This window comes from Manis javanica, chromosome 4 (genome assembly GCF_040802235.1).
Source record: "Manis javanica isolate MJ-LG chromosome 4, MJ_LKY, whole genome shotgun sequence".
Lineage (NCBI taxonomy): Eukaryota > Metazoa > Chordata > Mammalia > Pholidota > Manidae > Manis > Manis javanica.
In genome coordinates this window covers 134,594,704-134,622,420 of record NC_133159.1, presented here as the reverse complement: position 1 = coordinate 134,622,420, position 27,717 = coordinate 134,594,704, and the positions used below count along the sequence as shown (strand labels likewise).

The window sequence follows — 27,717 nt, the reverse complement described above, 5'->3', positions numbered from 1 at the left end:
GTCCAGTCCCATGCTTATCTGAAATGTTTTTTCCAATTGGCTTACCAGAATCAGGATACAAACTAAGCTCACACAGTGCATCAGTTGACAGGTCTCTTAAGTCTCTTTTTATCTGTAACAGATTTATCTTCCTGTCCTCTTTCTTTTTCATGCCATTCCAGAAGAAACTGGGCCTTGTTCTTACAGTGTATCGCACATGCTGGATTCATTTCTGTTTCCATCATGGTGTTATTTGACTTGTTCTTCTATTCCTTATATTTCCTGTAAACCTATAGCTGAATTAGAGCCAGGTTTTATTTTTATTTTTTTATTTGAATACCTCAGAGGTGGTGCTTGCTGTGAGCTTTCTGTTGTATCACATCACACACACACGTCTTGTTCACTTTTAGTGATGGCTAACACCGACAAGAGACAAATATTTTGTAATAGATTTATTGAGCTACCATTTACACTCTATGAAGTCCACCCATTTTAAGCATACAATTCAATGAATTTTAGTATATTTACAGAGTTGTAAAACCATTGCCACAATCTAATTTTAGAACATTTCCATCACACTAAAATGAACTTTGAGCCCATTTACAGTCAATCCCCATTCCTACTCTTTGGCCCAGGAAACCATTCATCTATTTTGTGTGCCTATAGATTTGCCTTTTATAGCAACAAATCACATTTTGCATGCTTCACTGCTCTGGTCTGTTAACTGCTCAATTGGTTTCTGAACTCCATTCAGACTTATTGTCACTAAGTCTTTTTTTTTTTTTCTTGCTCCTGTTTCTCTCAATCATCTTGATCAACTTACAAGAACAGTGCCTTAGTTTTATGCTTACTTAATTTTCTTGCTTTGTGCATTTTGGGCCATTTATGTATTTTGCACCAACTTGAATTCCTCAGCAACCAGTTCTACCTTCCATTCTCAGGGCCCTGCTAGCCCATAGGAACTTTTGTAAGACTTAAAATAGGTACCCCTTTCACACATGCAGCTTAGGGGCTTCCTGATTAGCAAGCAAAATGTGCCTTTGTTTGAACTTGAAATGTCCCTTGCAGACAAGCAAATCCAGACCAGGCCTGAATCTTGGCCAACAGAGTCCCACTCCCCCATGCCTCACATCCTTGGGTGGGGTATAACATGCATTTCCATGAGCAGCAGCACAGTTCTTTATAATAGTAAACAGGGTTGCTATTATTCATTCAACAAATATTTGTTTAGTGTTTTCCATGTGGTTATATGTGACATACTATGAATAAAAGTAAGTGGACACAACCTTCTCCAATGAAGCTTGCTGTCAAGAGTCTTCATTCTCAATGATCGTCTTCTTCTCAGTCCTCATGGCCCAGTTCCAAACACCTACTTTGCCAGGTACTAAAAACATGCAACATTTTCAAGTACAAAATAAAATGAAGCAAAACCATGAACATTTGAGTAGTGATTCATCCAATGATGATGCTTCCTAGTAATCTGTGCTTTACATATTTTAGTTAAACAGTTTCTTTTTTATGGGGTATCTGCATACACTGCAAAATGGTCACAATCCTTCACTCTTCCTATATCTGCCCCCCTTTGCAATATGACTTCACAGCACCTCCCATCAAGAGGTGGATTCTATTTCCTCACTCCTTGAATTGGCTTTGTGACTTGCTTTGATCCATAGAATGGAGTGGAACTGACATTGTCAGTTCTAAAGCCAGGCTTTAACAGGCCCTGTGTGATTCTGCCTGTTCTTTTGGAACCCTTTCAATAACCATGAGAACCAGTCCAGGCTACTCTGATGGAGATGGAAAACCACATGAAGAAGTGATAAACTACGTCAGCTGAGGCCATCTGAGACCATCCAGCCCCAGCCAGTAAGAAACTGATACAAGATGTATGAGTGAGACTAGCACAGAAACAGAAAAACCAACTAGCTGAGCACAACCCAAATTGCTGAGCTGCAGATTTGTAAGATAAATAAATGATTGTTGCTTTAAGTCACTAAGTATTAGCATGGTTTATTCTGCAGTGAAAGTTAACTGATACAGTAACTTTCTTATGTCTCTAGGATTATTACCTATCATTCCCACTTGGCTTTTGGTAACCTCTAGTCTACCGAACCTGTTTTTCATTCTTGTCCAAAATACATACCCTGAGTATCTGCTGTGTGTCAAACAGGGCTGTCTTATGACAGACACATGCACAGGCAAACAGTTCAGTGTGATATTACAACTAAGAGTACACATTGCCAAGAGAGGAGTTGGGACAGACACCTAATCCAAATCAGTGTCAGGTAAGACTGGTAACTGAAGGTGAGCCAGATAAAGGTACAGACTGTAAACAAAAGTCTGAAAGGGTAAGTAGGTAGGTTGGGTAAAGAAAGGACAAGAAATTCAGTATGGTTAGCATATGATAGTGAAAAGAGGTGAAGCTGGAGAGAGAAGCAGGAACCAGAACATAAAGAGCTCTATATCCCTTTATAGGGTTTGGATGTTTACTGAAGGAGAATATATAATGTAATATACTATGAATTATAGAAAGCTCACTAGGGCTGCAATGTGACAGAGAGATTGGAGGGGCTGAAACTAAAGGCAGGAGACCAGTTGGAGGGCTGCAGAGATCACCCAGCTGAGAGAAGCGAGCAGCTTGAAACAAGGTAGCAGCTGTGGAGATGGAGATAAATGGACTGATTTTAGATGCTCAGAATTTAGGACTTAGTAAAAGACTAGAAATTGGATGATGAATGAGAAGACAGCTCCAGGTTTTGGCTTGGAAGATCAGGAATGTGGAAGAGGAGCAGATGGGGGAAAGGATGGTGAATTCAGTTTGGAATGTGTAGTTTGAGGTGCCTTTAGGATATCCGAATGGAGATGTCCAGTAAGCAGTTGGATGTATTTAAGACCTGACAATATGTAATATATTTGCTCATTATCTAACTTGAAAGGAAGAACAGGAGATGGCTGGTAGTTGAGTTTGGGAACCAGAGGACTTCTGAAATGGAAGAACATGGGCTTTGGGAAAACAGAGAACTGGAATGCCAGATGGTAGTGATCAGAGAATAAGAAGCTTAAGATTCCAAGGATGAACAATACAAGGTAATGGATTTGAGGTGGTCAAAAAGAGAGGCCAAAGTGATGGATAGGTTACCCCAGATGAGAGCAGGTCTTGGGGTAAAGAAAAACTGAAAGCCAGGTTTCAAAATCTTCAATAAATGAGAAGTTTGGTTGATGACAGTAAAAAAGAGTAGGGAGCCTAACAGGAGGGTAAGAGTTTCAGCGATTGAGTGAAGTCCCAAATTACCTATTTGCATTATTAACAATACATTAACAAAATGGGGGTATATATGGCCAGAGAAGGCCTGGTACAGCTTGATGATGCCAGTAACCAAATGGAGATGACTTGGGGGACTTACACTTGGGGCAATTAGCAAAGATGACAAAACTGTGAGCCATGGAATGAGCTGGCTGGCCCTAGCTATCCTGGTATGGATTATTTATGTTTCAGAAGGAATTCAATTCCCCTAGAGGAAAGAACAGGGTTTCTCTAAAGGACAGACCAGGGATAGAGTTGCCAGACTTAGCAAATAAAAATACAGGACACCCAATTAAATTTCAACTTCAGATACTACAAGGTATATATTTACACTAAAAATTTATTCATTGATTATCTGAAGTGCCTGAAGCATCCTGATTTCTACAAAGCTTTGGCATCATGTGGTCACAGCCTGCCAGTCGGTTAACCTCTCACTTACCCAATTCAACTCACTTATATTAGTCAGAATGGGCTAACCACTGTAGGTATTAGACCTTAAAATACAAAATGGCCAAACAGAATTTTATTTCTTGCTAAATAAGCTGGTCACTAAGCTGGAGAGGCCCTTCTCCATGCAGTGATTTGGGGATTGGGCAGATGAAAGCTCTGACCTGGGTGTCATCTCATTTCCACTGATGGAAATGAAGAGCATTGCAGGAACACTTGTGGGAGGTTTCTGGAGGCCAGGCCTGAAAGTAGTGCAGGCATTTCTGCACAGTCCAGCGGCTGGACTCACTCACATGGTCATACATAACAGCAAGGGAACCTGGGAAATGTAGTCAAGCAATGTATACACGTAGAAGAGAATGTGGATTTGAGTGAGCCATCACTGCCACACTCCTTATGAGGTCTATCTGTGGACCCCCTAGGGGTCAAAGATTCTGAACAAATAATGGGAAGGAATGGGAAGAACACGTTATTTAACATTTTTAATTTTCTAAATTATCCACCCTGGAAATATACTGCTTACATAAAAAGGGAGAATTATACTGGATATCTACACTAGCATTCTAAAAATCTATTGGATAACATCCAAACTTACTGTGTGCTTTACAAAGCCCCCTTAACTACATCCTTTTTTTTTTTTTTTTACTCCCACATATAACTACTTCTGGACAAATTTTGATGTTCTCTGTCCATAATACTCCATCTTTCCAATTACATTACCATTCTTTGTTCCCCTCATATGAATTATTTCATGACTTCTGGAGACGCTTTGAAATATAACCAATGACCATCTCATCTTTACTGAGTACCCACAGAGTGTGTATAATTGTTTCTCTATCTGATGATATGACTGTAGGCTGCTGGATGCACACACATCTTTTTCTCTAAACAAAACAATTTGGCTCTTTTGTGAAAAATATTCAAAGATTACTTTCTTCAAAAGATCACCAAGCCAAACATCTGGCCATATTTTTATTTACTACATATACTATAAACATATACAGCACATGCTACAAAAAAAACATTTAAAAAAAATTTTAACTGTCAAGAAAGTGTATAGTGTTATAATACAATGGCACATGATCGTCTTTTATTTCAAATTGGTTTGCTTATCACCCATTTCAAACCATTAATAGTGAAATGTTACTTAAGGATAATTAAAAATTACCTATTTGCATTATTAACAATACATAATTTCAACAAATTAATAGGAATTAACCATGTCAAATATTAGTATCCAAAAAATGAGCTTTTGCAGAAATGATTATATAAAATATAGCAGCCAATTTCAGTTCACTTTGCTCTGTGACAATGTACACATGTAACTTGAATAGGATTCTAGCATTTGTTTTTGGAAGATACTTATAAGAAGTCCTTCAATTCCTTAAGGTCCAACAGCTGCCACACCCAGCCAACTCCAAATCAAGAGTTCATGTAACGGCTTACATCGATCATTAAGAAATTCTTATGATTTGGGTAAAGTTGCATGTTCCATTAATATTACATATGATGAAGAGACATTACAAGCCAGTATTAAAGTCAAAGGCAAAAGAAAATACAAACATTCAAATCAGTTGTGACAATGTTTAACAAATATTTTAGATGTCATACTTTCAGAAAAACAATTTAATGTGTATTTGGATTTTACAGTATCTATGCTCTAACTGAAATTTAATGGAGTAGTCAGATGGAATTAAGTCTAATATTGCAAATACGTTCATTCAACACAACCAAGCACCCACTAAGGGCACATAGCACTGTGCTAACATTTTAAAAGTCTAGTATTAATGTCTTTATCAAGCATTACCTTAGTGTGAGGTAAAAATATATTAAATTAGCGTCAACTCATTAGTTTGCTTATGGTAATGTTATGTAATCCTGTGCCAGCTGGCTTCCCTGTGCCATGTAATGAGCTTCTACCACCCCTCATTCACACACTCACACAAACATTTGCACACTGACTGTGCCAGGCATTGTGCTAGTTACTGGGATACCATGATTTGGTATGTTTTCAAAGAATGCAAATTAATCACTAACCTATGTAAAACATTAGAAAGATATATCACTTTTCTAAATGAGGCCCAAAGAAAAATATTAGGTGATTCTATTGGTCATACCACACCATAGACCAATTAAGTGCCTTTCTAGACTGGGAACTAACTTTGAAAGTTTCATATTGTTGTCTAAATAGTCTAGATTATTTTTGGTCTCAGAAGTCCATTCTTTGGAGCATCTGACCCCATATAAACCATTCTATACTTAAAAGGGTTTGTAAACTAAACTTGAATGTAAAGAAAAGAGCCAAAAATAAAGGCAGTTTATAATATAATGTACTTAAAGCACTATTCTGGCCACTGAAAGACTAATACCTAAGTAATTCATGATTGGTTCAAACACTTTCAAAGCACTAACCCTACCCCCAAACTCAAGTAATTTTAACTTGACTTTTATTTAACTTGCAAGTAGAGCAAAGGGCAGAATTTGGCCCCCAAACCCTCTATGGAATATTCTAAGTGACTGGTCATTCCACATCAAGTAGAAGCTGAGAATTCCAAAGAGTCCCCTACTAGGATACTGACACTCAGGAGAAATGGCCCTGCTAGATCCCAACAGCCAGGAGTCTGTTTAGCTGTGATAGCGGTGTGAACCTGCTATGACCCCTTGAGGGCAGGCAGAAAGCTAGGAGTTGGGCTGTCAATCCAATACTGGCTTAAAGCTATGCACTGAATAAAGTGCTTTGCACATCCTGCTTGTCACCTGGAATGAAAATAAACATTTTTCTTGAGAATTAACCTATTTGAAGGTTTGGGGAAAAAGAATGATAGGAGTGGAAAGAATCCCAAGAAAAAGTATGAAGCATTGACCAAAAAGGAAAACAAATGCCTCTAGTAGTGTTCTCAGAATCTCAAGATTTGAACTGTCAGAATGAGTCATACCATGGTCATGTTCTATAAATGAAAAAGCACTCCCACTGGGTACTTACTATTCACAAGGTGCACGACTACTTCATGGGGGTGGAAGGAACAGTCTATTGCCATTGGTTAGCATGGTTTCAGAATGAAAACGAAACCACGGAGTAAATCAGGCAGTGTGCCTACTCCCGTCCTGTCCAACAGTTTCCACAGGTTGATTTGCACTGCCTGAGAAAAAGAAGGCAACACACCTATCCCTTCTGACACACTGAGGCATGGCTGCTACCACCTAAAATTGCCAATTCAGAAGTTAACACACAAATCCTCCAGTTTCGTACCCTGAAAGTGGTAAATGAGACTAGGGATGGAGTAGTTCGGTCTAAAAAAGATCACAGGTAACAGAATGCTTCTATAAACTAGACTGTTTTGACATCTGTAAGAAAATTGTATAGATGGCAATTGGAAAAAAAAAAAGATTGTTCCCATCTGTCAGCAAAACTGTTTGTTGAGCTATACTCAGCTGAAGTCCTCATCAGGATTCTGTTGATCCAGCAGACGGACATGTGTGAATGGGAAGTGACCTCGTTTGCCATTACACTCCCCTTCCCACTGACCACTCACATTAATCTTCGTAACCTTTACCAGCTCACCGACCTGCAGGAGGAGAATAAGGAAAGCACTTTATTTCCAGTTATGAACACAAGCTGAAAAACTCCATTTCTCTGGTCAGGCATACCCTGCCCACGTGATTGCTCTAGGGCTGACATTACAGAAATGGCTATTCACTGCCTCCCGAGCCCCAGCCACCAGACTGATTACTTGTGGTTAATGCAGGCAGAAGTGATTTTAGCAATGCAGAAAAACAGAATACAGAAAATAGAAAGAACCCTACAAAATGGTACTTTTGGAAATTACAAGCACCTCTGGATGAGCAATCCCAACTACAGTGAGCTAGAAATCCTTTCCTTTGTACCACTACCTTTAGCTTCCTGCCTGCCCCACAGGTCTGGCCTAGGGGAAGGAATCTCCACAACCCCAGGTATACAGCAGCAACACAGCTGCCCAGCCCACTATTTTACTCATATATATATCCTGGCCTGTTACTGCTTGTAAAGCAGAATGTAATCATGGGAAACAATTTCATTTGGTCCCAGAAAATGAAGTGTTCCCTCACCTTTCTACCAAGGCAAGGCTTTTCCCAGTTGGGCAGGTATAGGCCAAATTCCAAACTCCATCAGCTCCCTGCAAAGACCCTTCTTCAGCAAGCTCTGCTCAGCAGGCCACTGCCGGCCGGTGCTCCTGGCCCCACCTCACCACTGCACCTCTTGTACTTACAGATTTGTTGCTACCTCAGTTGACACTTGGTACCTGTTCACTAACAAGAAGGGGACATTACGTTTTTGCTTCTGTTATAAAAAGTTTCCTGTTGTAATATCAAATATAAACTTTCAACAATCTAAGTTATACCTCTTTTCCACTATGAAATTTAAAACAAGGTCACCCTGATGAACAGATTCACCCTGTGGCAAAATATCAAACAATGGTGAGATGGGCCCCAGATGTTACTGGATTAAAGAACTTTATAATTATCCTTTAATTATCAGCATCTGAGTTCTGAGCATATAGTGCTTTTGAAGCATAACTGTTCATTGGTTTTATTAAGTTAATAACTACTATTTATTAAACTTTCATAAAGTACTACAGAGGATAGGATATTTTGTGTAAGGTATTTTCTAATCATAAAAACTCTGTTAGACAGGAATTTTTTCATTTTTCAGATGACAAAAGTGAGGTTCAGAGCAATTACATAATACACTTGAGGTCACAAAGGCAGTGGTGGTGCTGGGATTTGAGCCCAGAAGTATCTGGCTCCAAAGTCAATTTATGAACTTTCAAATTATGCTTTCAGGGCACTAGGGATTCCTTAAGAGTATCTGTAGGCCACCTACTGGCCAAAGCCAACTGAGTCTAGGCCTAGGCAGGGCCTTCTCTAGAACAAGCTTTTTCTCTCTCATAGGAAACAGTGCCTGTGGGCCTGTCTGTAGTCTCCTAAAGAACTAACTGAAAATCACAGAGACCTAACATGACCGTGGGGCTCATAAGATAGTGAGAAAAAGAAGACAAAAACCTGGGCTTATTAGAGATGCAAGGGGAAAGATACCATGGTGAGAAATATCAGCTTGATCTGCTGCTACTGCTAAGATTAAGGGTGACGGTGTAAGGGGAGGATACCGAAGGATATACTGCATATCCATTCATTCAAGCAGACCCAGTGCCAAAGGCTGCTAGCACCAGGGTTCCGTTTATTCCCAGCAATCCTCCAATTCAAAATTCCTGATATCCAAGCAGGCCAATTATGACAAGTAAAAGATTTTCAGTCTTTGGGGAGAAGATGATTAGATGTCAAGCAAAAATTTCCTTGAGAGTAAAAGCAGTCTACAAGATTTCTTCCTATGTCCCCAATTCTAGTTCTCATATTTTCTCTCTCTTGTCCCTTTTTAGAATTCTTGCAGTGTTGCAAGAAGCTAGGTGCAACATCAGCATACCATGACTATTCCCTAGTGAATTCTCCTTTTTTCTGACCTGTCAGTTACATTGACTCCACACACACACACAGCATAAGATACTGGAATGAATGTCTGATGCTGCTAGCCCCTTGCTATGCTAAGGTCAATTTTACCAAGTGCAGCATCTCTTTTTCCAATACTTACAGTATTTATTTGTATTATCTCTTAAAACACTAATGTCCTACCAAGTGCTATTCTGGATGCCAGGCCCAGAGTAATACATTAGTTCCCAACTTTAAGAAAGACAAAAATGATTAAGGATGTGTATGCTCTTATCAAAACCTTAAACTGCCACTCATGTTAGGTTCCCCTCCAGATGGGGCAAAGAGGCCAGTTACTTTTAAGAATCTGGTTTAATAACATCCCAGCTGTCATCCTAACAGCTTTCAAACTAAATGCATCCTTTTACTGATGTTAAAAAGGGACATGAAGGAACATTATGGTGTGCTGGAAATGTTCTAAAATTTTATTAGAATGATTAACACACATGTAAATTCTAGGTACATTTTACCGAATGATTTCAAATCTAAATATTTAAAATAAATAAATAAAAAGGGAAAGGGCGTTTGCTAGTGTTATCTCAAATCCTACCCCACAGAGCTCTAAGAGAACGGTATGTTGAAAGTGGACCACCTCAACCCCTTCTGTTATTGGTACCACATGACCACACCAGCTTCCCCATAAACAGGGCAAAACTTGCTTATCTGCCCTCAGACCTTTCTTCTTTCAGAGTTTGAAGGGTAATAAGGGTTCCTATAAGGCATGTTATTACAGGGCAGAAATTATGGGTAAATTATAGACCTTTGGACAACATGAAGGCCATCTCTAATATATAAAACCTCTTGGTTCTAACACTACCCAAGGTGGCTCAGGAAAACACCACCACATTCTAGAATCCAAAATCTTTTTACAGTTAACCAAGTTCTTGGCAGAGAGGCCCAAACATTGGAGGGTGAAACAAAGGCTATGTCCTGACTCAGAAATGATTCTGATTTTTAAATAATAAAAGAGAAAAGTTGTAGGCAGTCAATTGGCTAATGAACCTGCCCAAAGTGGCCTTGCAGTACAACTTCAAGGAAGGTCTTTTTAAAATTAAATAACCCTTGGTACCCTATGGAGTCTTTCCCCTGAAATATTCAAAGCACATGAATATTTCCTGAGGTCATGAACAGACAAGTCCCAAAGGCAACATGACAATCCTGAGACCACATGAGGCCTTAGCACTTCCACAGTTTGGAAGAATGGTGGAGTGTCAAGCCTGAGGGGGGACAGTTGGAGGAGTGGAGGAGGAGACAAGGAAGTCTAAGAACATGGTGCTATACTTCTCCAATTCAGAAACAAACCAGACTTTGTGCCCTTCCTGTTAGGTAACAACTCACTAAAGCAGAGTACCCAAAGGGCAGACCAGGAGGGCGAGGGCAAGGGCAACGCACATGGGTTTGAAGGTTGGTGTACGATCTCAAAGGCAAAGAGAGCAAAACTGAATACATGACCCAGAAATGGGTAAGATTCAAAGAAACGTACTTCTCAGGGAGTGGAGCAAATAACTGTAGTTGTAACACTACTGATTTCAAAATTCAAGTTACATATGGGTAAGAATCCTAATCTGCATACCAATGAGCAAGACTGACCTTATAAAGGACTTGAAGCACTACAAGCAATGTTTTCTTTTTATGAGGCAGAGCTCTTCTAACACCTTGTAAAGGGGGGACAGTGATGGTTCTTTTACCACCTAGGTAGTCTTACAGTCCAGTTTCTCAGCCTCTCAATCCTATACCATGTACTTAGGAGCAAGTCTACAAGTACATGACAGTATGATCTTTAAAAAGGATAAAAAATCTCAAAAAACTGAACGTGGCTACTATCAGTTTCTTCATTCTCAGGGAACTTGATGAACACTGCTTTTTTCCCTAGCTCTGCATATTTCCCAAGGCAAATCTTGATCTTGGTACAGATGTAGTCAAATCTAGAAATGGTCCAGGAGCAAAGGGCCAATGAATTCTAGTGACAATGAGAAAGAAACTGGAACCCAAAGGTGGATTAATTTTTGGTATTCACTAAACAAGAAACATCAGGGAACTGTGTGACTTCCTTTGCTGGTATAACCTGAGGTGACTGCTTTTCTAGTCTCTGTCCTATCCAAAAGGAGAGGCATCAACAATTGCCAGCATTCCTTTGATCCACGCTTACTCCAAGATTCTAGTGAACTCAGTGCAGCAAGCACACACAAATTCATAGTAAGTCAGGGAAAAGCAAGTACAGATGGAGTACAGAAACATTGTCCTCAAACATTTTTAAGTACACTAATAATACATTTAGTAAATATTTCAATATTTGGCTGAAGAAGAAAAAATGTTAAGAAAGCAACAGCAATCTAAGATAGGGGTCAGTGAACCATGGCCCACAAGCCAAATCCAGCTTGCTGCCTATTTTTGTCATTAGTTTTATTGGAACACAGCAAGCTCATTTGTTCTTTTGTCTATGGCTGCTTTTCTGCTACAATGACAGAGCTGAGTCACTGTGACAGAAACATATGGCCTGTAAAGCCCTTTATTGCAAGTTTGAAGACCTCTGATCTAAGGAATAGGTAATATTTAGGACCCATCTACAGTCTTTTGAATCAATGGAAACAAGTGAGGAAAATACAGCCTTAATGATTCACTTCCCTCACAGATGGACTGAAACAGGCACTGGCCGTACTGGTGGAATTTTGCAGGTCTTTGAGATTTAACTAAGTTTCCGGATGAAGAGAAAAAACATCCTACCAAATCCCGGAAGATAGGTCTTACTAATCCTGGTTCTAGTCCAAGTCAGAAAAGATCTCTAGCTCAACAAATGATAATGCCAAAAACTAAGTTCTCTATCCCCTTGGTGAGAGGTAACCACATGTAGTAGGTACATTTTTAGCTTAACATGAAGGATTTTCTAAAAACTATCGCAATGAACTAGACTTGAGGTTCTCAAAGTGTGTTAGTGTCAGAGGCATTGCAGCAAACTCAGAGGATGCCAGGAAATATTTAAATATATTTAAATTTTTGAGGGAAACAGCAATACTTGACATTTGGTATGCCATGTGAACTACTAGCTCAAGGCAACTGACTGAAATTTCAACATTAGATCACACTACTTTCCTTTTAAAGATGCCTTATCTTTGCAAAACTGTGTTTTGGCATTGCTATGATAAAAAAAACAAGTACCTCATGCAAATAAGTGTGGAATAGGAAATCAGGGTTGCAGTGTTCAATACAATCCCAACATTTGACACACTGTGGTGTCTAATAGGTATATACATCTCATTAGTTAAGTGATTGCAGTTATTTATGATTAAAATTAAAATACTGTTTTCTTTCAATTATGTTTATTTTTTTTCAAATGGGCACTGAGTTACTAGAATATAAATATTTAGTTGTTTGAACCTACCTACTTAATAAATCGAAGTGTTAGGTATTTATTTTGGTCTGGGGTACTATGAAATACTAAGACACACTATAGGTGTTATGAACCAAGAAAGTTTGGAACCTCTGGAATCCACTGTTATGGTTAACAGTCCCCGAAAAGTCCAAATAATCAAACAGATGCTTAAAAATAATCTGTGAAGATACCAGAGGGCCTGCTTTCAAAGTCTGAGAAGTTGGATCAGTTACTTCCAAAGTCTCATCCCACTGAGATTCTATGATTTGAAATGAAGATGTCCAAAAGGATGGAAGGGAGAGGGAAAGTTGAGAACTGTTTCAATGAACAGTACATAAACCTATAGCTACAATTTCAGAAAAAGACAAGCTGGACACAGCAAGGACTTGCCACTTGCTCTCACGCCTTCCAAACTCATTTTTTCTTCTCTGTAACAAATGGAAAACTGGGGTCTTTAATTTTCCATATTCAGGTCAAAAGGCCCTAACAACTTAGGTTTCAGAGTTCCCTATTAGGAGATAAGGAGTTGGTATGATCACTAGTACATATAAAGCAGGAACCCAAAGCACTTTATACTTTCCCTATCTGTGCACTGAAGAAGAGCTCCAAGTCTTAGTAACACCTGAGGAGCTCCTTGCTTACTCTGAAGTTTTATCATCTATCAAAGGCAAAATGTCAGCTGAATGCCAGAGAATGGAAGTTACATGATCAGTACATTTAAAGATAATGTGATTGTTCTGCACAGTCTTTAGAGGCAAAAAATAAACTTTAACACCTGTAGTTTACAATTTATAAGACAAAATTCATCATTATTCTAGGTTCCAAGCAGCCATTGAAACAGAAAAAACTAAAATCAAAATCTTGGAGTAAATCTAAGATGAAAAAAATGAAAGGTACCTCTGTACTATCCTAGTGTTATTTCCAGTATTTCTTCTTCAAAACTCAAAATATCTATCTGCATTTGTTTAAAATTTGTCTTCATCAGGAGCACCAGGATGGAACAGTAGCTGGTGCCCCAAGAATATGACTAACAGAACTGAAAAGTGGGCAGAGAAATACCCTTAATTTGGTCATTAGCTAGAGTTAATCCCTTCGTTACACCACCTTCATCTCTACTAGAGTAATCTGGTGGGTGGGAGGAGAAGGTGAGAGAAGAAATATCTAGGAACATATTCTAGAGGGGGCCTCTACTCACAGCAAATATGCTAATGTAGGAACCAAATAAGGTGAGGACAGGTGGTTCTTGAAAACTTAAAAAAAAATTTTTTAAGTACAGAAAACCTTTGTTCAAAGAAAATCTTAGAGAGATCCCAATCTATAATGCAGTTAAAATGAGTTGCTTTGGTGGAAGTGAGAGAAGGAGCCCAGAGCCTTGCATCCTTAGCTTCCCCTCTCCTTAGGCACCTCCTGGGAAATCTTAGAATTCTGAGAAGCAGTCTAAAAACTGCTGGTCTAATATATTATCTCTAGGGTCCTGCCCAATTCTAAAATGCAATGATTCTAGTTTATCGTAAAACTCTATTAAAAAGTCAGAAAGAATCACCTTAAATAGGGATTAGGCATCAGCTCCTATGAAAAACCACAGAGATGGGAAAGGGGGAACTCTGCCCTGACAGTAAACAGAGGATATGCTGTCAGCGAAACCACACAGGACTCACATTGAGGAAAGCAGTAGCACTGTTATACAACAAAAATAATAATAAATCGAATTTGGGAATAGTAGAAAAGGCACCAGGGTAGATCTGGGTTCATCTTATCTCCACCTTCAACTAGTTTGAAAAATCCATTCTGTTTAAATATCAGTTTTTTTCACATAATGCACAAGGACCAGCTTCTAAGTAAGGTCCTTTCCAGCTCCAGAATTCTGTGTTGCTAGATTAACACCACATTTTAAGTACATAAAGTTTAAAACTATTACTTGGGGTATTTGTTCTAACTTGAAATAGACCATCTTTAGCAATCAACATATGCGGCTCAAAGCCAATATCCAACCAAAAAGAAAACTTACTGAAATCATAAACTAGTTTTCTACTTAAATCTTTATTTCACAAGATTTATGTTTCACAGCAGGGAGAGCAGCTCAATCAGTTTTGAGCACTTAAGCTTCTAAACAGGGTAAGCATCATTAAAAACAATTCTCTTAGAGAAAGGAAATGCAAATGAAAGCAAAACTAATGTGATAACTATTCTCTCCTGGGCATTAGCTCGTTTGCTCCATGAACACTATTTTCACACTCTACCCAGCACTAACCAAGTTTGTAATAAATGTCGAGTCTGTCATGGGTCATGGGTACAGCACTGTGTTGGATGCTATCATCATCTGAACTTAAATGAAAACATGAGGCGATATACTTGTTTTCCTTATGCTCCAAACTCTAAGTGGGAAAAAGTGGTGTGGCCTAGACAACATACATTTCATTTCTCATCAAAGCAGGGGCACAACACTTTTAAGTCATAACATGATCTCAAAAAATACACACTTTAAAAATACACATTTTTCAGTCAAAATGTAAGACTTGAGTAAACTTCCTTTGCATCCACTAGCAGAACATAAAAGAAAAATTTCAAATCCAGTTTATCAGAAACTGGTTCAAATAAATTCTATCTTATTCTGTGGGCTAACATTCCCACTTAGAAGGCAGCTCTTACTTCTCAGTGTATGGACATGACCCAAAGAAAACAAAATTTAGAGTCGATTTTAGTTTACAAGAATACTTTCACCCCTTCTCTACTAATCTGTGCTCAACATAACTTCAGCTTGTGGTGATGAAAGTTAGCCATTTACTTACATTCAAGTGGTATCAGCAGCCCTGAAAGATGGGCTAGCATGCCACCTCTGTATAAACTTTATGTTGAACCACTAACTCTGCGTAACTCAGGAAGAGAGGAAGGGAGAGAGGGAGGAGGTAAGAGACAAAGCACTGAGGGCTAGAGAGGAATAACAGAATAAACACAATGTAATGGTGAGCCAGAGAACATGTGCTACCAAGGGTAACTATTCACCAGTAAATGCAAAAATTTGTTCCTTTGGAGGAATGACTTCTTGATGTTTCAAACAACAAAGACCAAGCAAACCTGCTGCTCCTTGGAATTCACACTTTGGGGTATGCAGCTGTTCTCATCTGTACCATTTATTCTGTTCCTCCTAAATTCTTAACTTGATTAACACAATCAATCCATGGCAAGGAACCCCATGCCCGCTAAAGTAAAAACATTATGCTTTTGTGGGAAAATTCCATTTCAGTGCTTTGATAGAGACCACTTATTATACTCAAATCTGTGTAAGCCCACCTTATTTTAGGTAATGATAAACAGAAAGAGTAGAATGTAAATGAGGAAAAAATATTTTAGGTTAATTCCTGTGAATCCAGGTGGTGTTATTAGTCAAAGTATGTTTAGTAGATCAATTAGAACATTCAGTTAGACAGTTTTAAGCTTACTCATTCCAAAGAAGGTTTTCTATAAAAAAGAGAAAACCCAACATTAAACACCAAAATCAGTACTTAATAGTTTGACATCTACAACATCACAGTGCTGGTGCTTATATTCAGCATTCCTACAAAGCTCTAAGAGGTCTGAAAGGGAGACCCTGTAGCAGATCTCTTCTTTCTACATTTTGCACATTATGTACCTCCAAAGCCAAGGCTGTCTTGTCGTAGGCATTAGGGACTCGCTTCTGGATTACCCTGGCATAAATGGGCCCATTCTGGAGGCTAGGGAGCGGAGTGTTGACGCTGGGTTGGGCATAGGGCCCAGGCTCCGGCCCACCCAGTGGCTGTGGGTGGGAACCCTCCTGGTTACCTCCAATCAGAGCCGATACTGAGGCGGAGGCAGGTCTATACTTCTCGACGTAAGGGACTGGAATCATCCCTCTCTTGCCTTCGCTGTCCTCTGCATTCCACCACTGCTCTTCAGGCTTATCCCGGATTCTCAGGATGTCTCCTTTCTTAAAGGGAAGATCTTCTTCATCATTCCCATTAAAGTCAAAAAGGGCTCGTACATACTCTGCCTCCTCCTGCCTGAGAATCACTCCACTACACTGCCTGGATCTGGAAACTGGTTCTATCAACGTTGTAGTGTCCAAATAGTGTATTTTGTAGAATTCCAGTAAAGCAGGCAATGAATCAAACTCTTGATCTCCTATTCGGAGTCTGGCGGGGCTCACCCCTGGGAGAAAAAAAAAACAGAGCAGTGTATTATTTAAAGCTCTATTATAATGGAGAGGAAATGCAGATTTTCAACATCTCTCACACACGTTCAGTCAATATTTAATCATAGAAAAAAAATTTTTTTAGAAAAAAATAAATCATTCCTTTTGTAGTAACTGAAACCATACTTTGTAGTCGAAATACATTCTGAGAAGAAAGATGCCCATCACCACCTGCAGCAGGGAACAGAAGGCCGTAACAGACAAGACCAGCAGGACATGCTTTCATACTGGATAAAAGACAGAAAGCAACAGGCAGACATGTTCATTCTCTCAAAATGCTCTGTTGCTATTCTATTTAGAGAGTAGCATAAGGTTCCAGGTTTTGCTGCAATCTTCTCAGTAAATGTAGCAAGCTCTCTTTTCTCATAGGATCCAGCAGCCAATCAGATAGAGGTGGGAAGACTTGGTATCTATCTACACTAAGCTCGTAACGTTCCCTCTCTTCACATCTAAATTATACACTTCCTAAGAATAAGTGTTAAGACTGTATTTTTTAAAATCTATGACTGTTCATCTCAATTTCATTTCTGACAGGCAAAAAAGCTTAAGTAGGCAAAAGAACCAAGGAACCTAAGAAGCTAACTGCTTAAAAATCAATTCCTAAGGTCTTTATATAAATGAAACATGGAAACCAGATTGTTCCCTTAGAAGAAACAGGTCATGGAAAAAGGTAAACAAGGATGCTTGGGAAAATAAAGCAGTATTAAAATCAAGGGTCCAAAAGAAGACATATATTAGGAATGCTTAATTCACATCATGCAAAGCTGTATGTGACCCTAGACAAAGGGCATTACTTTAGCAAGTATTCCCTCTATCCTCAGATTCTAGAACTAAAGGGTAATAAAGGAACATGTATCAGTTCAAATGAGATACAAAGTTTCTAATGAGGGATATAATCCTCTAATTTGCACTCTGCTGAACACCCAAAATATCAAATCACCTTTATTGGATTTTTTACCTTTCGGTTTCCTGATAAATACATAGGTCTATAGAAAATTGGTTTTTGTGAGTCTGTTGATCTGTTTTGTTTTTTAGTCAGCTTTAACCCTGCCACAATAGGACATTAAGGATTTTGATTTAAAATCTCCCAGATTTTAATATATATGTGTATATGTATATGTATGTACAAATACATCATAAATATATACATGTTTTTGTAACTCGGTACTATGCAGTTCTCTATCTTGCCTTTATTACAAAATAGAAACATTTTATATAATAAAAATGTTCCCATCTTCTTCAATAAAATGACTTTTAATGGCTATAAAGTACACACAACTTTTCACTTGTGCAAATGATGCTCTTATGAGCATTTCTGTTCATATCTACTAATGAACATTTTTATTACTTCCTTAGGACAAACTCCTTGAAAATGCAATTGCTAGATCAAAAGGCAAGAACATTAAGATTTATGTTGACAAACTGCCCTCTGAAAAGTTTGTACAATTTTATACTTCCACCAGTGGTTTATGAGTTCCCATTTCTACCACATCTTGGCCAAAACAGCAGTTTTAAAAATCATTGCCTATTAAAAATAAGGAGAAATGTTACCTCTTTGTAAATAGTATCTTTGGTAGTTTGATGTTTTTCATGTTTACTATTTGTACTTCTTTCGTGAAGGTTAGTTTGTTAAGGGAAAATGGTTATCTACCCTCTCCACTCCTATTAACACTGGGTTCATCCACTTAAAAGCCATAGCAACTAATGCTGTGAAATAGGAACACTGTGGTAACCCAGATATCTAAGTTAATTTGCACTCTAAACAAAACAGACCTAATTATTTTTTTTCAGTATGAAAAAACATTTCTTCCAGAATGGCCTGAAAAAGTACATTCAAAATTCATTACCATGGAGAAGTGAAAAGATAAGCTGGATGTTAACCCAAAGTCCTCAGTACAGAATGAGTACTGATGAACACCTTCTCTTTTCATCCAAATGAATGAGACAAAGACACAATTTAAAGGACAGCTGCACATTTCTTATGTTGCAAAAGTCCATCTGTAGAATTCATGGCTGTAAGCTAAAACAAGTTAACAGCCCACACTCCTGGGTTGTTGAGCTTTCTCTCCAACTCAAGATGTTGAAATAGATGCCCAAACCCAGGACTGTCAGTTCATCTATGGCAAACTCATCAGGCACCAGCAGAAGGCAACCCCAAAAGCTCCAAGTGCAGGACTGGAGAGATGATTTTAGTTATGAACATAACAGAGCATGATGATGCTATATGCTGGCATTTCTTTTCACTAAAATAGATCGCTGGTGGAGCACCGTTCCTATTCAAGTCCAATAGGCAGAGAGGTGCATGGCCACCTTGTTTATCACCACTAGGCTAATTCAGAGAGCCTTCAGATCAGCTGAACTATGTTAAGGACAGGATCTGTGTGAGATCCAAGACAACCTACTTAGCATTGCCTTGCCTCCATGGCAGAGTGGTAGGGGGAACCCTCACATCAGTAGAGTACCCATGGCTTAGGAAATGGTGACACCTGGGTAGACAAGCTCCCTTACTAGAGTTGGTCCAACTGCATGCCAACCTGCAACAACAAAAACGGTTTTCACTAGTCACCCTTTAGGGACACTGGCTGGCAGACCAAATGTGCCCAGTAAGTACTAGATACTATTCTTAATGAATAAACTCTGAAGTGAGGGAAAAGTTAAGTGAAAAAACTGTTACCAGCTTTGACAAGCTTATAGCATAGCTGTGGACAAAAAGGCAGCATAGTGTGTGTGGTTGGTGAGCAAGGAGCAATGCAGCCCATCCTAGGAAGACATTCCTTTTCTCTCCCTGGCCTTCACTTTCAGCTGGAGATGTGTTCTTAAAAAAAACAATTATCAACAACAAACTGTTCTCAGATACAACATTACAACGAAGGAGCAGCTGACCACCTGACTGTTTCCTCTAAAATGGCATGCAAATGCTCCCTGCTATTATCACGGTTCCTCCATTACTGTACCAGCCCAAGTGAAATGTGCTTGTTATCTGTCTGTCTTGGGAGGGGGATGGGAAGAAGGGAACCATACAGGGTATAGCAGGACAAATAAAACGACTAAGCCAAGTCCCTTGGAAATATGAGTGTGAGAATTCTACTAAGAAAAACCGGCAGCTTATGTGCCATAAAGGTAGGAAGTTGTTCATTTCTTGTTCAAATGCTACATAATGTGAAATGGGCCCGCTGTAATTGTTTTTCAGTTTAGTTTAGTTTTGTTTTTTGACTTGACAATCCCAACAGAGAAATACAAGCGAAACACCATGGGAAAACTTCAACATTACTTTACCTAAAATTCTTTTTTATTCTAATTCAACACTAATAATTCCAGAGGAATACTTGATTTTGTGTATTGCTAAAACAATTAAGATATACAGGGCTATGGAACTTCATCGATCCAAACACCAGAAGGGAGGAAACTGAACACACGTTAAGTCCCAGATAAGCTCAAACCTCACCACAAATATGTGTTCTGACTTTTTCCCTAGTTTATCTCCTTCCAACCACAAACAGCCCAAAGCAGGAAATAGAAGGGCAGGAAAGGAAGGAGATACAGCCAGACAGACTCAAGAACAGCAGACTCAAGAACGGAACAGGATTCTAACTGCTGGGACTTGGAAAACCTTACTGACTTGTTCAACATCAAACCTGTGCTGGATTATGAACTAAACACATTCAGAAATCAAAATCAATGCAAGCAGTTAGATATTCTTTTGGTTTCTGTACATGCTCAACTCATCACTTCAGAGCATTTTAGCTTTCAAATACATCGGTTTTTACAACTCTACTCCCTTAAAGTTTTATGAATACCCAAGAGTTTTTGTGGGCTAAAAGCTAAAACACGCGATCACTTCAGGCATGGGTACCACCACAGCGACTTCATCATCAGCCTCTCCTTGATCTCACAGCATCTCTTCTTTTTCCCTATTTCCTAATTCCCACTCCTCTTCCTTCTCCTCTGTCTATAGTAATTACAGAGGTTGTTTAGAAAAACACTTACTAACACCTATCCAATACAAAGGGCTTAAAAGGCCACTACTAACTTCCATCTGAGAAGGTCTCCTAGAGGATGCAAGGCCTCCGAAGCAAACAAAACTTTTCTAAAAATGGTGGATATCAGGCACAGTCCTTTGCAGCTTCAGAATGACTGGGTTTGATGAATTCTGGCTCTGCCATTTACTAGCTGTCTGAACTGTTATTTAACGTCAGATGGAGCTAAATATCTACCTAATAAAGTTCCTAAAAGTAACTGGTACATTATAGGTGCTCAATAAAAAGTAAATTCAGCTTAATACCCTCCCAACATCTGAACTCCTTTAGAAATTTTTAATTCATCCCTAAATGCAAAATCAGCTGCACTGTTGCCCAAAGAAGATTGTACAGAATCCCAAGATGCTTCTCAAATAGTTCTATGGTCAAGTAAGTTTGAAAAACCCAGTATCCAATACCTGCCTCTCTTGGAGAGTCGTAATTTCACATGAGCATAGTAAAGGCTTGAAGAAATCCTGCAATAATCTACTTCCTTTTACCATGGAATCCTTTTTGGGGGTGAAATCTATAAATAGTAACTCCCTGAAGAACTCCAGAGCCACTGAAGAACTCCAAACCTCTTTGATATTGAAGAGTAAAACATGAGGACCAGGTTTGAGAACTGTAAAGATAAGGAAACAGACGCTAAAGATACAAAAAGAAGGCAGTGAGTAATTAGCAGTCCCACAGGGTCTCCAGAGAAGTGGCCTGGCCCAGCACATTGACGAGGTAGCACAATTACCACCCTAGTTCCTGTCCTCCCCTACCCCAATTAGGCAAACTCTTATATTCCCCTCACCCATTAGGGTAATAGGTAGGATGCTGAGTTACCAGTAGGCGCTACCTATTCCCATGTACTGAATCTCCAGTCCTTTCCCACTTTCTGATGTGCCCCACCCACCTCCACCCCAGCCCCCCACTTCCTTAGAAATGCCATCTTACCTGCACTCAGCAACCCACACTATGCATGACCTTGAGCTTCTCAAAGCTGAGTAGTTTCCCATTCTGCTTCAACTCTTCCCCTCAAACTTCACAGATGTTTCTAAGATTAATACAGCTAATATTTACTGAGTACTTACTATATGCTAGCCCCTTTCCTAAGCATTTAATACACTAAAACTCATTTAATCCTCACAACTCTGAGGTCAGTTTTATTATTTTCCTTCTTTTAAAGATGAGAAAACTGAGGCAGAAGTTAAAAGAACTTGCCCAAAATTACATAAGTATTAAGTGGCAGGTACTAACCCAGACTCCAGAGTTGAAGCTGTAACTTGCACTTACTCAGTTTTGTCAATTTCTATTAGTCAAGGTCTAATAATAAACCATTGTTCCAAGAGGAAGAAAACCAGTGGGTCAATGACTGCAAAGCCTTCCCAAGAGGTGTACCCTGAAGTACAACCTGACAAAGTAGAACCAGCAAACTTAACCAAGCCCTGCTCTGTGCTGTCAGAGTACAGCCAGGGCACTCCCAAGCTATGGCAGTATTGGTAGCCTGCAGAAGCTGAACACTCGAAATAAGAACAGGTTCACTGGAAAAAGTTCAGAATACCTGGTCCAGTCTATTTCTATACCTCTAAAAAACTATGTCTAAGCCATTCCATGCAAATTCTTCCTATTACATCCACAAAATACACTATACAATCCTAAGCAAAAAGCTCACTTTCCACATTCAATTTGCCAAATAAGGATTTTAAAAGCCTCGTCATTGACTTTTAGATAGCAGATGTGTATTATCTGATACTAAAAGCCTGTTTCTTCTTGTCACCCTTCCCCTTTGGTCTTCAAACAGAACCTGGGACCCCAGGACAGAGATGAAAAGGTTGAGTCCTCTATGTACATTGCAGGGATCTCAATAGAGCATAACAGTTTCAGCTCTCAGGTCAGAATTCTTAGGTTCAAATTCTGGCTTTGTCATTTACTGGCTGTGACCTTGAGCAAGTTACTGAATCTTTGACTCTCAGTTTCCTCATTTACAAAATGGAAATACTTCAATAAATGGAGATCACAATACTTTCTTCACTAGGCTGTTATAGACAGTAAATGAGATAAGGAACATAAACTATTCAGCAAAGTACCTGGCATAGAATAACCAGTCAATAAATGTTAGCTATTAATATTGCATGTGCCTTTCTAAAACTCAAAAAGTCTTCTGTGTGGTTTCCCAAAAAAAAAGAGCTTGATGGCAGAGGGAGAGAACAAAGTTGAAGTAATCTTTATAAAGACAGCAAATGAATCCATTGCCCTATGTGGAAAATAGGGCCCCTGGCAGAAAGCAGAGTTATCACAATGCCCATGAACTTTCCACATGCCATCCACAAACTCTGGCAACCTTCACCTTGGGCCAAGGATCTGAACTCCAGAGGAGGAGCTCAGTGTCAAGGTAAGCAGTGAGATACAAAGTCAAAATGTCAAGGTGTAGAGAGAGCTCAAACAAACCCAACTGCTGCCATCTCCAAATTTCGCAACCAACAAAACACAAGGTTTTACGAAGGGAAGACTGAGAATTCAGCTTCAGTGACACTTTGTCATCCTGCCACTGTACTCTAATGCAAAACTCTAGATACCACGAAGGTGCTAAAAAGTAGAATGCATCTGGTTTAGGACAAATATATGTTAGATCCATATTCCCATCTCATGTTATCCTATTAGACCAAAAATAGTTTGTGGGCTTAAAGATCCCATACTCTTTTTAAGTGGGTATGTGTTAACAAAGAGACTGACTATACCTTCTCCCCATTTCTAGCTGGAGTGAATAAATCTAAATCAGGACTCTCCTAAAAGAGCAAGTCTGCAAAGGCTGGCTCAAGCGCTTCCTAATTCACATGAGACTGGCCTGGATCTAGTCTCAGCTGGTCAGGAGGGAACTGCTTCAACTTGGGAACAGTGACAAGGCACTAGGACTCTTGGTGTTATTACACAGATAATGGCAACCTCAGAATTACTTTGTATTTCACAAATATCAGGTACTAAGTGCATAAATCTTAACACACCCCAAAACAACTGCAAATCCATGGGTAAGACACTCATGTCTCAATGATCCTTGGCAAGAAAGGCCCGGTGCAGAAAATTAAATTCTCAGAGAGTCAGTTCAGTGGGGTCTTGTTCCCAAAATCTTGGAAGACTCAGGCCACAGACCCCACTTAGTGAGCAAGGAGAGGCCTTGAAGTGCAAGACCAACTATGTTTATGTTCAAGGAGAAATTAAGTTCCATTCACTTTCAGGGAGGGGACTGTTTCTATTGTTATTGGCTTATTTGTTGGGGAAAAAAATCTGTCCTCCACTAAACACTTTGAAAACTAGAACCGCCTCATTATGAACTAAGAACTCTTGGACAGTGAGGGGGGCACCAACTTATTCTGGGCCTAACACAGGCAGCTTTCTTCTATCATAAAAGCAGTCAACTCGCCACCTTCGTCCTCCGCAAGGAAAAAGGCCGGTAGAAGTATTTTGGAAAAATGCCCAAGAAAGGAAAAAGCTGACCGGTTTCCTGAGGGTGTCTCCATCCCTCCCGGCCAGTATGTGACTTCCTATCAAAGGCCACCAGGGGAGTACAGCCAAACCCGGCTCTCCAACACTGCAGGAAATGTTTCATGCCTAAAAAGCCACTTGTAGGATTATCGGATTCATTCTGGGCACCGCTGCCAAGTGATGCCCCCGCAGTGCCAACATCCCCCTCAGCTCTTTGTCCCCACGTTACCCGGCCCTGCCCTGGCGCTAGCCCCACCCTGGACCGAAGCAGTTCCCCTTCCCCTGGGCTGTCCTCCCAAGTCACACCCAGAGGCCTGGGTCAGCGGCTCTTCCACCCCCACGCATACTCCCGCTTGCCGGTGGGAACAAGCCCCAGCAGCAGGGCATCCCCCTGCTACGGTCACTCCAGCCCTCTGCCCACATCCCTCGTGGAGGTCAGCTCTCGAGCAGCAGCCGGCCAGGCTGGGGAGTTCGGCAGCCCTCACCCCCGCCCGGGGCCTCCCATTCCATCCCGTCCGTCCCTCACCGGGCGGAGGCTGGGCGGGCGACGGTGGCACCGGCGGGCGCGGGCCGCTGCTGTTGATGATGTAGTGGGAAACGCGCGAGTTCTCGGAGACGCTGAGCACATAGTCCCCGGGGCTGGTGCTTGAGTCCCGCACCAGGAACACCCCGTGCCGCTGGCCCTGCAATAGCGACACCGCTTCCTGCCGGCTCAACCGCCCCCAGTACCAGCTACTTCGCTCCTCCGAGTCGAAGTTGCCCGCCATGGCCGCCTCCGCGCCTACACGCTGGGCCGCCGCCGCCGCCGCCGCCGCCGCCGCCGCCGCCGCCGCAGCCGCAGCCGCGAGCGCCCCTCCAGCCCTGGCGCCCGCCGCCCAGCGGACCGGCTCGGGTCTCAGCCTCACAGCAGCACCCGAAATGGCGGCGGCGGCCGCGGGCCTTCCTCACCGGAAATGACGCGCCCCCTGACCAAGGAAGGATGCCGGGAAGGGGACCGCCGCCCGCCATTGGGAGAAGGTCTAAGAACTTCAAGAGAGTACTGCGCATGCGTTCTCATGAGCGTCTCTGCCTGGCGAGGACCGGGACTGCAAAGGATGGAGAGGCGGAGTCTAGGGCCGAGGGGTGGGGCCTCAAGCAGCTCTCGGCAGAGGTTTGTATCTGCGTTGTGTTGATGCGATTCTGCGCTTCAACAGGCTTCAGGTTCTTGGAAGGCCCAAGACTCCTAGGCAGCGTCTCCGAGACCGAATTGGAGTGGAAAAGAAAGATGTGGCTCCAGGGCCTGAGCTCCCTGAGACACTGATCTTCTACTGATGGTTCCTCTAGCTTCTCCCCAGGATGGCTAAAGGTTTTTCAGTGATTAATTCAGCAAACAATTCTTGATATCACATTTGCCCTGCAAGTGCAAAGGTGTTCAAGCCTGAGCCCTGCCCTCACCAAATTCACAGAGCAGTGGAAGGAGCCAGGAAACAGTAACTGACAACGAAATGCGGAGTGCTATGATAGGGAATGGACAAGGGGCTTTAGGAGCCCACAGCAGGACTCCCTAATCCAGTCTATAGAGGGTTTCAAGAGGGCTTTCCCAGAGGATGTGACTTGAGCTGAATGGCAAGTGGGGAAGGGCATTCAAGACAAAGGAAACAGAATATGTGAAGTGAGGTAGAAGTATGGGATTCTCTCTGTTGAGTCTGTCAAGACATCTGCCCAGATTCTTCTAAACCCTACTTGTGGCGATGGGTACCCTCTACTCTCCCTGCCGTCATGACCATCTCTGTCTCTGTGCTCAGTATCTGTGCCTGTGTTCCTGTGAATAGCCTGCTCACTGGCGCTCTATAGTTTTGTCTCTCCTGAGGTCCACACATCTGCCAGTGTGCACACTCTGAATCACAGCTGAGTCTATTGCTACCCTCTATAAAACTTTAATAGTCTCTAGGTGTTAAAACTCCCAGTTTAGCTCACAGCATAAAACTGGGCCACAGTCTCACTTTAACTGCTCCTACATGCACCTTGTGTTTCTTCCTGGAATGCCCTTCCAGTCCTTTGGGGATCTCAAACTCAAATCTCTTCCCTTTCCTGACCACCACATGGCTCCCTCTCTGCATCAACAGCACCATGTCCAAATTATCTCTGCTGTAGTTCTTACCCTTTGCACTATAATCTTTCATTTACAGGTCTGTGTCCCATGCTATAGCTCCTCAGAGGCTAAGCATCTAGTATAGGAGGCACTCCATAAATGTTTCATAACACACCTAACATTTACTCAGGGAATACTATCTGCCGGGCTTAGCGCTAATTGCCCTTCTATGGTTCATTTAATTCTCTCAATAACCTATTTTACAACTATCCCCATTTTACAGATGAAGCTCAGAGAGGCTAAGTAACTTGTCTAGAGACACAGCTGCTGAGTGGGGAGCTGGAATTCAAATCCTGGGAGGAGAAGAGAGCTATGTTCACTGTGCTATCTCCTCAGACTTCTGGGATAAGAAAGGGGGGCGGTGATAGCAAAAATAGACATTAAAAAAAAAACAGTCAGCTCTGGGTTATGGTCTTATATGAATAACATACCTCTTGTGCACCCAATTCACACACCCCTGAGCCTGCTCTGGGAAGGGGAGGGGAGCAAGGGTACCTTTCCTGCTGTGAATGACTCATCATGACCATGACTTAGTTAGAGCACATCACACAAGCCAGCAAGCAGCTGAAGCCACCCCAGTGTGAATTCTGGTCCTTTGGGAAAGAGAAGTGCTTGTTCTTCACTTCCCCAGGATGGCTGGGCTTTGAGGCAGGATCTTACCCAGAGACTTCCTGTGGGGTTCTGAAGCTATGCCTCTAAGCCTCCTCCCAGACATGACAGAAAAAGTACTTTAACAGAAGGGAGGGAGTGAGGAAGGAAAAGAGGGATAGAGGAAGGAAGGAAGAAAGGGGGAAAAGAAGGAAGATGGGAAGAGGGAAGGAAAGAGGGAGGGAGGGAGGGACGAGAGAACAAATCATAACTGAACTGGAAATAAGCAAGGAGATTGGCAAAATGGAGAGAACTGGCCCCAGGCAGCTACTGGAGGGTGTTCTTCCTTGGAGCATAGAGAATCTTACCAATTCAAAGGCCAACCAAGTAGGTACAAGAGCAGTCTTGGGACAAAAGGAAGGCAAGTCCACCCTACCCCTCCCTCCTTTCTCTTCTCTTCCTCTCTCCTTCATACATCAATATTTACAGCTATAATGGTGGCTTTTGCCCCCTGATAAGCCTGAGATCTGCCTTACAAAGAATGGGACCTGCTTGTATAGGAGGGGCTCCTAACAAGTCTCTAAACAAGTTACTTAGTCTCTCCGAGCTTCATCTGTAAAATGGGGATAGTTGTAAAATAGGTGTTGGGGAATGAGGAGAAGATACCTGAAAGAGAAGCAGAGT

At 41.0% G+C, this 27,717-nt stretch overlaps 1 protein-coding gene across 3 annotated transcripts; it reads right to left on the bottom strand.

The window, feature by feature from the left end:
- Positions 1-414: 414 nt before the first annotated feature.
- On the bottom strand, positions 415-25,258 carry CRK (CRK proto-oncogene, adaptor protein). Of its 3 annotated transcripts, XR_012130544.1 has the most exons (4): positions 24,841-25,258; positions 16,252-16,787; positions 7,817-8,017; positions 7,161-7,296 (listed from the first exon to the last, which is right to left on the bottom strand). XR_012130544.1 is itself a non-coding variant. In XM_017656139.3 (3 exons), the coding sequence occupies exons 1-3, from the start codon at positions 25,079-25,081 to the stop codon at positions 7,159-7,161; spliced, it is 915 nt and encodes a 304-aa protein (XP_017511628.2). In that variant the 5' UTR covers positions 25,082-25,258; the 3' UTR covers positions 415-7,158. The 3 variants fall into 3 exon arrangements, 2 of the variants coding, with proteins under 2 accessions (XP_017511628.2, XP_036878645.1); XM_017656139.3 differs by lacking the exon at positions 7,817-8,017 and having other exon boundaries at positions 415-7,296; XM_037022750.2 differs by lacking the exon at positions 7,817-8,017 and having other exon boundaries at positions 415-7,296; positions 16,422-16,787.
- Between the last annotated feature and the right edge of the window lie 2,459 nt (positions 25,259-27,717).

Coding starts and splice junctions, on each gene's coding strand:
- CRK (XM_017656139.3), bottom strand. CDS start 25,081: ATGGCGGGCAACTTCGACTCGGAGGAGCGAAGTAGCTGGTACTGGGGG. Junction 16,788..24,840: donor GCCCGCCCAGCCTCCGCCCG/GTGAGGGACGGA, acceptor TTTTTCTCCCAG/GGGTGAGCCCCGCCAGACTC. Junction 7,297..16,251: donor AGACAGCCTTGGCTTTGGAG/GTACATAATGTG, acceptor CTCCTCCTGCAG/GTCGGTGAGCTGGTAAAGGT.